This window comes from Lampris incognitus, chromosome 12, assembly GCF_029633865.1.
Source record: "Lampris incognitus isolate fLamInc1 chromosome 12, fLamInc1.hap2, whole genome shotgun sequence".
In the NCBI taxonomy this organism is placed as follows: Eukaryota; Metazoa; Chordata; class Actinopteri; order Lampriformes; family Lampridae; genus Lampris; species Lampris incognitus.
Window position 1 is genome coordinate 34,002,886 of NC_079222.1, and position 17,828 is coordinate 34,020,713.

At 44.3% G+C, this 17,828-nt stretch overlaps 1 protein-coding gene across 1 annotated transcript in view; it reads right to left on the minus strand.

Annotated features, from left to right (window-relative positions):
* Positions 1-17,828, minus strand: part of fcho2 (FCH and mu domain containing endocytic adaptor 2) — a 64,136-nt gene that overhangs the window by 13,683 nt on the left and 32,625 nt on the right. The window contains exons 8-17 of the mRNA XM_056290274.1: positions 14,458-14,554; positions 10,565-10,609; positions 10,222-10,291; positions 10,073-10,097; positions 8,351-8,407; positions 7,766-7,823; positions 7,364-7,539; positions 4,611-4,635; positions 2,898-2,940; positions 2,697-2,782 (exon numbers count right to left, since the gene is read on the minus strand). Of these exons, the coding sequence (XP_056146249.1) occupies positions 2,697-2,782; positions 2,898-2,940; positions 4,611-4,635; positions 7,364-7,539; positions 7,766-7,823; positions 8,351-8,407; positions 10,073-10,097; positions 10,222-10,291; positions 10,565-10,609; positions 14,458-14,554 (682 nt within the window). The remainder of the gene's footprint in view (positions 1-2,696; positions 2,783-2,897; positions 2,941-4,610; positions 4,636-7,363; positions 7,540-7,765; positions 7,824-8,350; positions 8,408-10,072; positions 10,098-10,221; positions 10,292-10,564; positions 10,610-14,457; positions 14,555-17,828) is intronic.

Consider the following 17,828-nt stretch of genomic DNA (forward strand, 5'->3'; position numbering starts at 1 on the left):
CTTTGGATTGCTGGCTCTCAGCCAAGGGAGGAGAGCGCTCTTCTTGTAGCGCCATCTCAGCTGAAGAGGCAGTGTATTGGACAGAGCAAAGCAGGATGACAATTGCAATTAAGAACAAAGAAGGTAAACATTTAGGACAACAGCTATAGTGACACAACAGTAGTAACTTGCATAATATTCTATCCCTTTAAATGTATATTAATCTATCATTTTCTCCCTTTTTCCTCCCCAATTTCCCACTCCGGCCAATTATCCCATTCTTCCGAGCCGTTCCGGTCGCCGCTCCACCCCCTCTGCTGATCCGGGGAGGGATGCAGACTACCACGTCTCCTCCGATACATGTGGAGCCGCTTCTTTTCACCTGACAGTGAGGGGTTTTGCCAGGGGGACTTAGCATGTGGGAGGATCACACTATTCCACCCCAGTTCCCCCTCACCCCCGAACAGGCGCCCCGACCGTCCAGAGGAGGCACTACTGCAGCGACCAGGACACATACCCACATTCGGCTTCCCACCCGCACACACGGCCAATTGTGTCTGCAGGGATGCCCGACCAAGCCGGAGATAACACGAGGATTCGAACCGGCGAGCCCTGTGTTGGTAGGCAACGGATTAGACCGCTACGCTACCCGGACGCACCCTTCTTAGTCTGTCTCTTGAGACAAATATGAGGTTTTGCTGTATAAGATAACCGTTTCTGGAATACAGTGCACAAGCTAATTAACATCTTCCTTAATATAACAATAAAAATAAGGATGAAAAATAAATTTAAAAAAATGAAGACATGTATTATGCAATCAAACATAAACACCATGTGAGTAAACACTGCATTGTCGAAATTTGGGCTAGCTGATCATAACACACTTAGAGTAAATAATGGCATCATAAAGTACGACCTGCAATTTATGAATTAGACTTTTTATTTTAATTAATGGACATGTGAGTCAAGATTAGTGCTTAAGGAAGTTTTCATCTAAAACGAATTAATCAAAATATGTTGGGCACACACATTTTACCTGATGTCTCTGGTAGAAAGACATCAATGTCATTCATGTGAGGAGACTGAGATGGAGGGATCGATAACAAAATATGGGCTAGGTCTGACAAGGGCGGATAAAAGATATTAGATAACCAGAACAGTACAAGTAAAAACAATACAGAAAAAACACTTTCACTTTGAAATGTACATATAATGACAAAGTAAAATTACAAAAATCTCAAACAGAAAAAAAAAATACAAAAAAGTTTCTGGTCTGGTCAGTACAGGAACTCTTGCCTCAAGAGCAATGTTGAGCGTGTCATGAGTCCATTAGCAGCTGGTAAAACCTCCACACTGTACACAGAGAGATTTAACGGGCCATAAGTGGGGACTTAAATTCCATCACAATATCCTAATCAGGGCACTTTACGATGCTCTTTTGACTTTTAAGCTGGGACCTTTGACAGTAACAAGACACTATTTGACAACATACGTGCCAGTGGGCTTTATAGCCGGCCCTCTGACCTCAGCTAGGTGCCAATTAACTGTGGATTACACCTAGCTTAGGCAATGGGTCACTGCTGATGTCACTCCACTTAAATGCTGGTGTCATGTACATAGAGGCATGAGAATCACACCATCACTATGATACGCTGCATAAACCCTGCCGTGACACAAAAACAACCAACTGCATGAGTGAGAAAACAAACAAACAAACAAACAAAACAAAAAAAACCTAAACAAACAAAAACATTTTGCTCCGGAAACACGAGGTATTAACAATGTTAATGTGAGAGAAGGGGGGCACAGATAAAAACTCAAAATCTGTTGAAGCAACACATGGTTTTTGACTTATGAAGAAAGACATATAATACTATCCTCAGCAGAAAAAAGTGCCACATACAATATTAATCTTTAAAACTTAACAATACATTGCATTTATGCATGGAAGCAGCCCAGGTAGAGAGAGAGAGAGAGAAAGAGAAGTTGACAGAGAGAGCACAATAGCGAGAGATAATGACAACTATACAGACAGATATAAGTCTGCAAAGACACACAAATACAGAGATAAAACCAAAAAAGTGTTTCTTTGCTTAACTTGCACCTGGAAAAATTCACCTTCCATGAAACTCATCAGTCAATACTTGATCGACGCTGCTGACAACAAGCAGGCCAATAACTTTATGTTGTGTTTGTATCTCCTGATGGGCCATTGCTGTGCGAGCTAGGCTAAATGAGTCAAAAGACAAACTGCAAGTTGGGAGAAAAAATGGCTGCTACTTTAATTCTCGAAAGTCGAGTATTCAGTTGACTTTAGGGGTCAGCGCCTCCCTCTGGGACTGCTCTACGAGCAAAGACTTCCAACTGAGTAACTTAGGAAAATAAAAAAAAGGAGGGAAAGGACACAGCACAGCGTATGGAGGGATCTGGGATCATAGGAGAGACCACAGGAGAAACTGACTGGCTCAACAGGGAGAATTAGAGAAAACTTGCGTACTTGTAATTGAGTTATGTCTTCCAATCTGGGGTAAGACTAAGAGCCAGAGAGTTTCAAGGAAATACAATACCTCCAGTTTTTTTTCCTCTCTCTTTGGGGAATCAACATTTAACTGGGGTTTGGTTTAACGCAAAAACAGAATGTACAGTACAGTGAAGACAAAGGTAAAACCCGAAGGTGTGGAGAAAGAATCAAGACACAAATAGAAGTAAGTGCTCACCCGTTGATGAAGACATAGAGGAAGAGGACCCTGCTAGGGTTGGGCTAAATGGGTCCAGAGACAGCAGGTCATTATTAGTCAGTCTGCTGGACATACAGACAGAAACAGAAATAAATGGTTGTCATTAGCAGTTCAGTGTGTCCACAGCCTTGCATTTGTCTTCTGTTAACACGCAGGGAGACTTTCCGTTCTCATACTTACTCATTGTAAGATGTTGGCAATCTGGTCTTTGTCAGTTCATCACCTACGGTGAAAGGAAAACAAGCATAAAACAAAGCACAACAGACGATGATGGGAAATACAAATATTTCTCAGCAAGTGAGAAAAAGTCACGGGGAGAAAAAGTAACATATAAATAGAGTCCAATTTCCTCAGAGCTGACGACAAACCGTGCAAGGTGCTGTGACCAGAAAAAGGCTTTGCACTAGCTAGTGTTGCCAGGACCTTGCCATGAGAATATATATATAATTACGTGAATCACTGGATTATTTTGCCCTTTGGGTTGTTGAGCACTTTCCCTACCATTGAAGGTTTCATATCTGTATCATATATAATTTCATATCATATACCATACATATATATCATACTATACATATATGTAGTGTTATGTGATCACATCACACTACATTAAAAACAAATAAAATATAAGCTGAGGGTTTGTTTTTGGGATCAAAATATGAGAAATATGTCCTGAAAAGTAAGAAAATAACATTTGCACTTGCACGTTTTGTCTGTTCTTCAAGTTCAAACCCTTCGAAATCACTCCTTTAGAGTTTCATTGAAATTGTATTGTCTTTACTTAACCCCAAGAAATTCCTAGATAAGTGGCCATAAGAAATTTTACCATGTACATATCATGGTATACCATAGTAGTACTATGGTATACCATGGTATACCATGGTATTATCATGGTGAAACAGCACGGCATGCAGCTTTCTATCAAGTGAATGGGGCCACTTTAAACTGTACATCGTTAGATATTGTGTAATCATTGCGGGGCCCTTTCTGAGAAGGGACTGTGTGCAGTTGGTAAAATTGACATGGAAAGATATAACCATCATTAAACACACTAGTACAGGTTCAGTATGCTAGTGCTAAGCTAACCACAGCGCTAAGCTAACCACAGGGTGACTCTGGGAGCATGAACCCTGAGCGTTACGAGTCGTGGGGTCAAGTTTGATTGATGTGAGTACAATACATTCATCTCTTTATGGACTGATGCTGTCTTCGCTGCAGGACCTCAGGGGTGTCTTTATCAAGCGCCGTGTTTCAGCAGAAAGACAAATCTGACTTTCTTTCCCAAGTTTAAGCTCCATTAAATCATAAGCAGAAACAATCGTTTTTTCAGAAACGGTTACGCGGAAAATAGAAGAAAGTGAACTCGAGGTGGAGTGTTGGTTCACGGCTCCTTCTGGACGCTTTTCTAAACCGTGTTAAAGCTGAAGACCTTACGGGTCGTGACGGGTTCCTGGCTTTTAAACTCAGCCGAGCAGAAAGCGTTCGTGAAAACACTCGGGCCGAAATCAAACAAAGCAAAACAAACAACGAGGGCCCTGGGTTTAAAGGAGGCAGATGGGTAATTTCTGACATGCAAAAAAATAAATAGGTGATCAGAAAGTTATTATTTGCAGCTTGGAAGAGGGATAACTCGCGAAGGCACATTCGCAAGAGAGACGGCCTTGTTTACTTTATCTGGGGAGTCGTTGGTTTTGGCAAGGCTTTCTGGATTTTTTCCTTTTTAAAAACAACCTCTTCAAAAAACCATCCCGGCCAAGTGAAAGCGTAGATCACGCAGAAGTTGTAGTGGCGAACCCCTTTAAAGTCATCTGGCATCACACACACACACACACACGCACACACACACACACAGACACGCACACACAGACGTCAAGACGGTCAAGAGAAAATACTCACTAGACTGGTTCCTCCGCATCTGACCCTGCAAACAAACAAAAAAATCTGCCATTAATCAATCACAGCAAAGACAAACAAGGCCCACAATAGTTTTCGACGCAAAATACACCGCCCACCCACTTAAACGTCTCCAAAACTACTGCCAAATTAAGCAAACAGTAATTTATAATAACACAACCACACACAAAAAAAAAAAGTCAAATGGAGGCATGTTAAAATTGAAGTACACATTTGGCTCCTTGTGTTAAAGGACACAGACTATGTGCAGTTGTGTTACACTGAGTTCAACAATGTGTTTACTTCTTAAAAAGTTCCACTTGTATGCAACTTTTTCTGCAAACTTGAAATTTACTATATACATACTTATACGTGAAGACGACAATCCAACGCAAATGAAAGGTGATTAGTACCACCACTAGTGTTTATGTGAACCGTGCAACACACTACAAATACACAAATATGTCTTATGATACAATTGACACTCTGAAAAGGGGTGCAAAAATGATATATCAGGATGAATTCCCGGTGGCAGCGGAAATTTTCCACTTCGCAGTTAGAGATAGTAAATCACAGGATTTTTCTCTACTCGCACATACCAGATGCTAAACCTAGTGTGAAAAATTCGGCAGCACAAGACCGTGCATATAACCCCATGCAACGATCAATCAGGGACAATAGAGAGCATGCCCCCCAACACTTCCAGCAACTTCCCATACCGAGTCAGGACGGGGCATAAATCTGCCATGTCGTGCTGCAGGAAAATAGATATGCGCTCCTGGGCCACCGACTCGATGGAAACTTACGGCATCGGTTTCAATGAGGAATATATTCGCACACAGATGGATGGCGGTGCGATGGTGGGGGGCTGAACCAGAATCAAAATGGATTTGAGGAACATAGCTAAAGCGTTAAACCACCAAAGCACTATGAGGCCAGGGTTTAGTCCCACAGGCGCTAAGCGGCAAATGGGTTCAATTACTGCTCTTGCCGGCCACACACACACACACACACACACGCACGCACACACACGCACGCACACACAAACTCTCACTGCTATTTCAATAAAGGAACACCACGAAGGGCAACCAAACAGGAGGAGGACTGCAAAGAAAGAAAAATGAGGGCTGGGGGGGGAGGGGGGGGGATCTCTCAATAATTTATACCAGATGATGCAATGTTTGTCATCACCTAGACTACATGCTTCAGCCCCGAAACATCCGCCCGTAACGCAACTGTGAACGATAGGAATCGATTCGCGTCTTTCGTCGTAAAATGTGAAAGCAGTGCCCAAAAGCAATCTGACGAAACACAGCATATTACTATTTATCATATAGTTTTCATTTCACGATCGAAATCAAAATAAAAATAAATAAATAAATAAATGTTTTTTTTTAAAACACGCAGACTCATCTCTAAACTTAAGTCCAACTCTTTTTTTTAAATTAACTACACAATTTTTACTCAAGTGAAAAGAAACCCTGCCTACACACGTTTAGTGTTACATGAAATTAACCTTTTAGGAGTCAAAAATTACAAATGGAACCTTAAAACAAGCATGTGATTCACAAGTTGATAAAACAGTCCTAATAAAACACACCAAACTATGAAACAAACAACAAAAAAGAAAATTGAACGAGGTACATTTTTTAAACAATGAGATGGGAATCACTGGTAAGTAAGAAAGAGGGCAGCACAAGTTAAGGACGAGAAGCTCAAGGAGTCCCGTCCAGCTTTTGACTGTGCAGAAGGGGAGTGTGGCAGGCACAACACACGAGACCTCCATCATGAAACCCGGTGTACACTCTCACTCGCTCCAACACAACAACAACAACAACAACAACGTGCACATGCAAAAACACATGCACAAGCTGTGTATGTGTGCAAATATGCACAAGCTGTGTATGTGTGCAAACATGCACAATTTGAGTATGTGTACAAACATGCACAAGCTGTGTATGTGTACAAACATGCACAAGCTGTGTATGTGTGCAAATACGCACAGCTTGTGCATGTGTGCAAACATGCACAGGTCGTGTATGTGTGCGAACACACACAAGCTGTGCATGTTTGCACACATGCAGTAGTGGTTTTAAATTTTAATGGCAGGAGTTATTTTTATAGTACGGCTGAGAGGGCTTCACAAACTGAATGATGCTGGGAGACAAGACACTGAATGAGGAGGTCAGCGCTAGTCATGATGTCACTTCTCAGGCCAGGCTACGTTGCCTGCTGACCGTTTCTTCACGCTACCCCCCCCCCCCCCCCGGGGACATGTCTGGATGGGGAGCTGTGCGTGCACATCTTCCTATTTCAAATCTACACTTAAAGGCTAGTACATAAAAAAAAAAACAAGGTATCTTGACTTTTGCATGACCTTTCCCGGAAAGGAAAAACGAGAATCGGTTCTGCAAAACCGAAACGGACATAAAACTAAAACATCAGGTTTACAAAAACACACACCTTAATAAAAAAGTTTGGCTTGACAAATGTTACACATGGCACAAAAACTTGTCCAGTGTACATAAAGTAAAGCCTAAAGTAAGCGTGACTATGTTTTTACAACAGATAGCTCTGCTAAATGGCCTTTCCACAGGCCTGAAGGGTGGTAAGATGTTCTGCTGTTGCCCCCTAGTGTTACTAATGAATGGACAAATGCTGGAGTGCTCTCTTTCTTGCAGAACTCAAGACCACCAAGTTTGTATCCAAACTCTGGCCGTCTTTTTGTTAGTTATGAGTGTGTCGTGTCACCCTACCGAGGTGGAGGGCGACAAGATGATGTTTCCGATAGAGGCCTTGAGCTCATCGATGGTGGCTCGGTTCTGATGCGTGCCGTTGTTGGGCTGGACCGGTTTGATCTCCACGTGAAACTTCCTGGGCTCGTCTTCATCCTCGGAGTCACTCGACGAATAGAAGGAATTCTCTTTGGCATGTGCACATGGGAGTTAAAGAAACAGGGGAAAACTCTCGATGATCATCTACAACGTGGTCAGCGTTTCATAACCGCGGGGTATCAAGGGGGCGTGCAAAGGAGCGTTAACAGAAACACCACCATCTCTTAAATCTCCGATCTCACAGTTAAAACAGAAGCTGATACACAGCCCTGCTACGGTTTTACAAGCTTCTACAGAGCTGAGTATTCCACATGAAGAGGATATCGTTTTCGTTGGCCTCCGGTCGAATACAGAATCCCTCTTCATCCACTCGGGGAACGTTCTGGAAAAAAAAAAACAAAACAAAAAGAAAAACAGAACAGAAACACCTGATTGAGAGAGAAGCCAACGCTACCAAAATATTTATCTACGATGGACATTTTCCCTCTAGAAATTCTGGTTGTGCTATATTTATTTATCCGTTTCAAAATTCATCCACGGTAATGCTTTAAGCCCTGTATTTATTTCATATATACACTATTGGATTGCAAAGGAAACTGTACGAATGTTAAATTATAAAACACAAATAATCCCCCCCCCCCAAAAAAATGTGTAAACATCCTTACGACTGATTATTAAGTAGCTTAAGGAAGAAAAAAAACACTTATGATATCTCACTTTACATGTTACTCAGACGTAGTCTTCAGGATTGTTTGGTTGGATTTTTTTTTCATAACAAAAGCACTTAAATAATGCAAAATAATGCAAAAATGCAAATTCATGATAACTGTATGTGAAAGAAGGTCACTACCATCTCTAGTGTGCATGTGCTCGTGTGTGTGTGTGTGTGTGCAGTGTGGGTTCACTTACAGCATTCTGGAAATCTATGGCCCCATAGTATCCAGGGGGAGCACCGTTGGCAGTGTTCTGCAGTCCCCATACCCGGCGCATGAATGGATCAATGAATGAATGAATTAACAAATCGATTCACAAACAGGAGGAAATATAGAACGATGAACCACTAAGTATTTTCCTGTCACATAATCACGAATCAGTCGAGAGCCATATAAATAAGTGAGTGATGAACATTACCATCCCCTGCTGATCACAAACAACAGACGACAAACCTAACATACTTTAAATTGATAGAATATTCACAGCCGGCCCAAGGCTTTATGGGGCCCTAAGCAGAATTTGATTTGCCCCCCCCCCCTGCTAAACCCACCTCCCACCACTGACAATATTATGTCCATACTTGATCATTACCATACCATTGTCGGGAGTTACTACTGTGCTGGAAAGTCTTAAAATAAAGCGGCAGACAATGCATTTACTGAACAAGTTAACTATTTTAATTGCTTCTGAACTGTGCAAAAGTGCAGAACAGTAACAAAGAAATAAATGATTTTCTTGCATCAAATGCAAATGCAAAAACAGACAGTATTAAATAAATTAAACGGAAACTTAAATAATGACATACAACGAACAGAGGAACTTCTAACATCTAACAATATAACAATAATGCACACGAACCTGACCCTAGCTCTGACATAGGCAGCAGAAATGATTAAACCAGTAGCATTAATTTGTCAGCCTGTTAACATGATTTCAAAATATTTAGTTTTTGGTGATTACTACTGATATGATATATCACACACACAAAAACATATATATTTATCCACCTGTCGGGTTTGACATTTCAAGCGCTCTGGGGGCCCCCTGCTGGTGCGGGGTCCCTAAGCGACTGCTTTGTTCGCTTATGCCTTGGGCCGGCTCTGAGAATATTGATTAGCAGTGTCATGATATACCGGTATTGACGGAAACTGTGATCGTTAACAAAATAAATATCAATATCATGTTACTAATACACATGATAATATCGTGAAAATAATCCAGCGCCTCTCAAATCGTTAAATCGTTTCCGTTTCTTCCTGTTCTCGCTGTGCTGCCCCACACCCACACACCTGATGTGACGCCATGACGCAGTAACTGGCTAGCTAGCTAGTCACTGGCTAGCTAGCCAGTTACTGTGTGTGGTTACTACTGCCGTGCAAAATGTCATGAAAAATGGAAAGAGCAATAAAGTATGTAAGGATGTGGTCAGTGGACATTAAATGACAGTATATCAGAGTGGTTAATTGTCAGCCGGCGGTCTCACACACAAACTCTCCATCCTGCTCCCCGACAGTGGTTTAGTTTCAGGTGACATTGTGTCGATGGCAGTTGTTAGGCCTTGTGGTTGTTTTGTTTCTCACTTCATCTGGTTGCCTTTTCAATATCCTTAAGTGTAATTGTTCTTTTTGTACGCTTTTTGTACAGTTATGGGTACAGACTCTCTCTCCACTTCCCTACACTCGTATTTTGAGTATAATTCATTTGTCAAAAAAGAGACAAGACGCACAATAAACAAAGTTAAAGATGAATTTGACAGATAGCATTAATTTTTTTTCTTTCAAATTTTCTATAAATATCGCAATAATATTGGTATTGTGAATTATTTTTGGCCGCGATAATCGTGTAGTGAAAATCTGACATCATGACAGCCTTAATTAAAATGATAAGTAAAGAAAAAATAAATAAATATATACTCACAGCAGCTTCAACTTCAGCTGATTCCCTGGAAAAAGTCAAGAAGGTCACAAAACGATGAAAAATTCCTTAACAAGAACGTCTGCGAAAAATACTGAAAGGAGGTTGGTTCAGTGATGTTTCTGATCGTATACATGAATGTCTTCACTTACATTGAGTCAGAGTCTTTGTCTTTCCTGCGGCCGGGGATAGCAAAGGTTTTCCTCTTCCTGGGTTTGGCACCTTGCAACAAAAATAAAAGTATTTTAACGGTAGGCAGGAAAAAAAGCACGTTAACCACGTTTTAATCACAAATAAAAACCCAGCGTCAAAGTAATCAACAACGAAGCGAAACTCAGTACAGTACAAGGATTTTGCGAACAAACTTGCTGTGCACGGTTTAAACTTTGCTTATTTAAAACGACACATTTTCACGTCCGTTACGCTTTTAAAATTGATTCCGCGATTGTGCGAGTTGAGTTTTTTTTTTTTTCCCCCCCAGTGGAATTTTCTTACCTTCAGTAGCGATTGCTGCATTGCACTCCTCAAACTCAATTGGTCCTAATGAGACAAAAAAAAAATAGGTTAATTTGACATGGAAAGGGTCAATGACCTACTGCTGGGAACCCTGTGAAGGCACATCACGCAACGATCACAAACATATACATAAACACGCAAACACAGGCACAGGCACACACGCAAACACACTTCGGCGAACATGCAGCGTGCAGTCAGGCGTGCTACACGGGCAGCAGCGTATACAAACAGGGCTCTCGGCCGGTCCCACAGGGCAGACGGGGTCAATAGCGGAGTCAACTGAGTGTCTGGTGGCCATCACCAAGATGAGACTCTCCCTCCTCGGGACATAAAAAAAAATATATACTACAAGACCGTTTTTTTTCTTCTTTCTTTCTGACACGCATACAGAACCCCGCCTGGGGCACGGGACGAGACAAACTCGACCCGAGAACAATTCAAAATCAAAGCCGTGCAGCCGTGCTACTCACAACAAGCGTCGGGTCTACGGAGCTGAAACTGGACCCATGACGGACATGCTCAGCCAACATAAACTCTTCACCATAAGTTAAACACGTCCAACATTACATTTAGTGGTGGGTTTTAGCTTTCGGGTTTTTAAATTGCTCTCACTCGCAAAAGTCGCACTTCATTTTGAACCCAGAGCAGCCAGAGAGAAACCAAAGGCAGACACGGACACTCAAACTTGGGACATTTATGACACTCTTCTGCCACGACAGACATCATAACGTTGAACAAGTGCCATGTTAAACCTGCTTGAATCATGATGAGAAACCATGATTTCATGAACAGAAACTGAAATCCACACTAACAAATGGTTCCAGTTACTCAGGCCATTGCCGGTGTCGTCATGTGCAACACACCGGTTGTTTAGTCTGAACACAAAACGTGGATCTGGGTTGTGCATGATTCATATGAACAAATACTGTTAAATAAGAAGTAACAAAAATAAACAACCCCCCCCCCAAAGTTCACAGTGTTCATTACTTATACACAGTTGCTCTTATTTCCCTAATTATTGTCCGTTAGAAAGAATCGGTACTGAGCTAAAGGAGGAAAAGAGAATCATTTCATCTGCATACGGGTTATAGCTGTACATGTGTAAGGGTCTGCAGCGAGTGATGCCAAGCAGAGTCAATACAGCCAACAGCTAAGTTATTTTACATGTTATATTACTACTGCAACTTAACTGGGGTAATAGTTCCCATCTTCCTTAAACGAACATGCAAGCTGCCCTTCCTATCAGACCAGTGGTAAAAAAGACTGATTATATTCAAATATAAAGTCAGGATATCTATAGGTAGGTAGAGGTGTGTGTGTGTGTGGGGGGGGGGTGAGCAAGAGGGAGAGAGACGGAGGGTGTAAGAGAGAGGACAGAGAGACACTGTGTGTGTGTGTGGGGGGGGTGGCGACACAGGAAGTGTGTGCATGTGTGTATGAGGGAGAGAGCGAGAGAGACAGTGTGTGTTTGTGTGAGAGAGAGTGATAGAGTGAGAGTGAGACTGTGTGTGTGTGTGTCTGTGTGTGTGTGTGTGTGCGTGTGCGTGGTGAGAGAGAGACAGCGACAGAGAGAGAGAGAGAGAGAGAGAGAGAGAGAGACAGTGTGTGTTTGTGTGAGAGAGAGTGATAGCGAGAGAGTGAGAGTGAGACACTGTGTGCGAGAGAGAGAGAGCGACAGAGTGAGCAAGACCGTGTGTGTGTGTGTGTGTGTGCATGTTGAGAGAGAGACAGCGACAGAGAGAGAGAGAGAGAGAGAGAGAGAACAGAGATAAGAGTAATCTATACAGAGGGAATAGGAGCCGCTGGCAGTATTTTAAGGCACTAACGTGCCCTGACCTGAAAAGAAAACAAAGCTAATGATATTTACTGGACACGTACACAGGAGCTGCGGCCCGACAGTCTCTCCCCGGAGAGCGCCGGTCGCGAGCAGAACTGATGCATTGTCTGGCGTGTGCAACGCTGGGTGAAGTGCAGGGAAGCGGCGAGTCACGAGAGGCACGCATCACGCCAAGCGAAGTGGATGAAGTACACCGATGACCAATCTACTCTACTGTGCAATACCAGGCCTCTTCACTGCCAGCAAACGCACAATGGCATTAACACTGTGCACGTCACATCCCAACCGAACCAACAAAAAAAATGACACGGCCATTCAAGAAGTCTGTCTCGGGGTGGGGGACAGAAATTCAGGCCGTCCATTTTATTAACCGCAATGACGAGAGAAAAAAAAAGGGAGATTAAATGAATATTTACAATAACGAGGAAAAACCTCATTATCCTTATTTCATCCCAATTTAGACTTGATCTTTCATTAATTTAATCCGCTGCTATTGCCAAACTAAAGCAATTGGAAAAAAAAAAGGAAGATCCGGAGAGGAAGCAGCTAGCGTAACGTGTGGTGGTGGTGGGGGGGGGGGGGCAACAGTTACATTCACGGGGCTTTGAGACATCCAACAAAAGCTGCCGTGGGCCGATTGTGAAGCCCAGACGGAGCAGAAACCCCCCCCGCGACCAACACCCCACTATTATATCTGACAATATTTACCCACACCGACTGCAGAGCGGCCCCCAGCACCAGACACCCCGTTCTTACCCCAGCCTGGGCGGGGGGGGGGGGATTTAGGAACTGTTTAAACGTCTCGTAAACAGACAATCCGGCTTGTTTATACGGGCGAAGATGTTTCTCTTCCTCTTCCTCCCTGCTTGGCGAGGAAAAGCATGCAGTCACGCATGAGCGGCGAGTGGTTTTTTTTTTTTTTTAGATTGCATATGCTTCACATGGCACCGGGAGTGGGAGAGGGGAGGGGGAGGGGGGGCTTGCGTGTCTGGCCCGCCGCCAGTTGACAGCTCAGCTGGATATCGGTGAACACTCCGAACCCCCCTGCCTTGCAGCGTGTCACTTCGGGATTGTTTCCGCAATAGAAAGTTTATTCAACCTCTCTCTCTCTAAAGGCACTGGACCGGCCATCCGTTGCGGCCATTTAATCAGGGGACGGACGGGTTATTTTTCTGACAGGGCCGAGGCTGCTGTGCGATCCCTAATGAACAGCTTGATAGAGGAGGAATTTCCTAACCGTTTTTTAGCCTCAATTAATTCTGCTGTCCAAACAAATGAGGGCCACCACTCGGCGGACGTAGCGTCTGGACACGGGGGTCAGTCACCGCCTTGTATTCGCCAAAACACGGCACAGGTGAAGCCTCGCTGTCCATCGCTTGAGGTAATGAGTACAAATACTGGCAATACCGGCATGTGCCGTGACACTTATGGCGGAGCTTTACCGATTCAAATCTGCAATCGTGTGAAATTCACATTGCTAAGAGGGGGAACTGTAAAAAGTCCTACAGGAGTTACTAATAAAGCTGAGATTAATCTGTGTGTGTGTGCAATGTGCACGTGTGTGCATGCATGCTTGCATGCGCGTGTGTGTGCATGCAAGCATGTGTGTGTGTGAGTTAAATATGTGTGTATATGTGTGATATGGGATACTGAAGCAGTCAGAAGTGTTCCCTTGATTACTGTGGCATGGCAAAGTTTACACAAGAGTCATTGTTGAGCCCTGACCTCCTGAGAAGGGCGGTTCTGCCTGCTTAGTCCACAGGCCAAGCAAAGCCCCCCTGGTGTCACATGCTTACTGGAATGCCAAGCCTGCCTACCTTTACAGCAGATTACCGTGATTGACTCTGATGGCGCCCTCCCACTTCTAATTACCTGTCTCCATACACCCCCTCCCCACCAGGAAGGAACATGCAGCGGGGCCCTTACCACCGACCCACTCGCGTACTTCCAAGGGTTCGGCAGATAACGGACGCAGAGGTGTCTGTGCTGTTATTGTACTCACATATTTATATTGTACGAGTCCGCGGCGGCTTACCTGGTCTGTCTTTCCCCGTTCCTTTGCTCTCGGCCAGTTTCTGTATCAAGCCCTCCACCGACGTGTTGTCCATATTCCGCACAAACTCACCGTGGACCTGGAAACACAATTCAAAACAAACGAAGCACATTCAGTTGTCATTTTCATATGCACAAACCCAGGGAGAGAGCGGATTCAGAAGAAGAAGGAGAAGAGGAAAAAAAAGAGGCTACGCTGAATCCCGACTAGAAATGAAAAGGGCACATCGCTCTAATTCACCTGTCGCCCTTATGTCGCGATAAGCGGCGAGTCCCGCTCTTCCCGAGCCGTCCCGGTCGCTGCTCCACCCCCTGCCGATCTGGGGAGGGCAGCAAACTACCACGTGCCTCCTCCGATACATGTGGTCGCCAGCCACTTCTTTTCACCCGACAGTGAGGAGTTTCGCCAGGGGGATGTGGTGCGTGGGAGGATCACGCTATTCCCCCCCAGTTCCCCCCTCGCCCCAGTACAGGCGCCCCGACCGACCAGGACACGTACCCACAACTGGCTTCCCGTCCGCAGACACGACCGATTTTGTCTGCTCGGACGCCCGACCGAGCCGGAGGTAACACGGGGGATTCGAACCGGCAACCCCCATGTTGGTAGGCAATGGAATGGATGCCCCTGAAATAAATGTTTCATGGCTCCAAATATGTTATTGCGCACCCCTGTGGCAGTGTGTTTGAAAAAGAAAACCCTATGAATAGAGAATAGGGGAGGCGGTGTGACAACCCAGACACAGACCAGATACAGGGAGACAGTCTGAGGCGTTAACGCCAGTCCACGTCGTACAACACAGGAGACGTGGCGAATGCACTACGGTATTGTTGCGTCTCTGGCAACGTTTGTTCTGCCCTCAGCTGTTTTTCCCCCCCGCCATATTTGGTCAGTAAAGACAAATGTTGATACCGTTCCAGTAAGTCGGTCTGAGCTGGCAGTACCTCCCGCCCTCTGGGTGGTATCAAAGGAAGCGGCATAGTGTTTGTTTGCTTGTTTGTTTTGGACGTGCATGTCGGGCTTTGTGCCTGCTGAGGCGGAAGTGAAAGGGATGTATGGGCACGGCATGAGGAACAGGAACTGACTTTGTGCCGTCTCACCGAACCATTTAGTTGTGCGTGATACTGTTAAGCACAGAATGGCCCCGCTATCTTCCCCAAATACACGCATACACACACATATGTGCCTCCCCTCGGGCCCCCGTGGCGAGGTGGAGTGCATTAGCCTTCTGTGCCCTGGAAGGAGAGACTGGGGGGAGGGTGATGGGGGGGGGGGTCGCCTCGGTGGAGCAGAATGCTCACTGCAGCACACGCAATCTGTCAGGTGGTGCTGCCATGAGGGAGGACGCTGATGTCATCACCTGCGTGCCACGCTCGACTCTCTCTCTCTCATGCGCCACATGCACAAATATACACAACTCTCCACATCCAGGAATCTTTTCTTACACATGCACAAAACATCCGCCCGCAAAAACACCTCACCGACACGAGCTCACTTATAAAGAACAACGCAAAACCCACACACACTGACAAACACACCTGCACTGATGTTACTTAACAGTGCAGCTCATTAGTGACTTATGTAAAGGGAAACACACAAGTTGTAGGTTAGTCTGTGAACTAATGTATCCATCCATCCACGTTCAAAATCAGATAACATCCCTTCATCCATCTCTCTGTCCAGCCGTCCGTCCATCCATCCATCCAGGTTTCAAAATCAGATAACAGCAATTTTATCAGTATCCTAGTAGGATAATTAAGTACTGTGACTATCAGGCACATTTTTTTTTAATCTTAGTCCCTCCCCCCATTTTTCCCCAATTGTACTTGGCCAATTTCCCCACTCTTCCGAGCCGCCCCGGTCGCTGCTCCGGGGAGGGCTGCAGACTACCACATGCCTCCTCTGATACATGTGGAGTCGCCAGCCGCTTCCTTTCACCTGACAGCGAGGAATTTCACCAGGAGGATCACACTATTCCCCCCCCCAGTTCCCCCTCCCTCCCGAAGAGGCGCCCCGACCGACCAGAGGAGGCACTAGTGCAGCGAGAAGGACACATACCCACATCCGGCTTCCCACTCGCAGACACGGCCAATTGTGTCTGTAGGGACGCCCGACCAGGCCGGATGCCTTTGCCTTAGTTTTGACCTTTCTTTATAGTGTGTTTCCTTCGTTTTGGTAATCACTTTTCTTTCTCATCCGTGTACTGGTACTCGTGAGTCTGATGACGGCTGACACAGGATGGGAACCACACCACTGCCACATCCTGCATGTCTGTTAAAACTGCTAATCTTGTCAATTGTCAAAGTTGCGTTTTAAGCTAAAATTTAACAACTCCAGTCTTGACACCATTAAGCTGAAGAACAACTTGAGGCGTCTTACTTTTAAGTGATACTTGCGACTGACACTTCTAAAGTATCAATGCTAGTAGAGCACTACAATAACAGGCACCTATAGTAATACATAACGGACACAGCAAAGAAATACACTTTAACTTACACGTCAGCATGGTGGCATAAAGACAACGAAAACAGGACCTTAATTTGAAATGTAAGAGATTCCTCCGCTAGGATCCACAGAGAATTTAAAAATGACTCAGGATAGGTAAAGACAAAAAAAAAACTATTTTACGTAAAACTTTAACCAGCATCTACTGCTTTTTAAAAGCATTTTATCTTTGGGCTTGCAGAAAGTATCAAGTCTTTCAAGTCAAAAGGTTCAAGTCCAAGTGAAGTCATGACTCACTGGTATAGTCAAAGTCCAGCTGCAAGTCTTTTCCATCTTCGTTAAGTCAGGTCTAAAGTCATCGAATTTGTGACTTGAGTCTGACTCGAGTCCAAGTCATATGACCCGAGTTCAAATCCTGTGACCCGAGTCCAAGTCGCGTGCTCAGAGTCCAAGTCACGTGACTCAAGTCGAAGTCACATGACTCAAGTCGAAGTCACGTGCCTCGAATCCAAATCACGTTACTCGAGTCCAAGTCACGTGTCTTGAGTCCAAGTCACGTGTCACGTGACTCGAGTCCACGTCTCTCATTACAGGATAAGTTGTGAGCTTCAATCTTGAAACTTTTTCTGTGGAAATCCCACCATTCCAGCAAAAAAAAAAAAAAAAAGGTTCTAAGGAAGCGCTGAATTGGTAGATAATGTCCAAGTCATAATCTGAAAATGTAAACTGACACTATTGTTCTCCTTTTCTGGGAACAGAAAAGCACAACTTATGAAAATTATAGAAGACGATCTAATCTTACAAGCGATTCAAACAATTTGGTAAGCAAAACTACACTAAAGTTTGATGAGTCATATTTGAAAATTAACCACGAGTGAGTTTATCTCTGGTATGAGTTTCTTCACAAAATA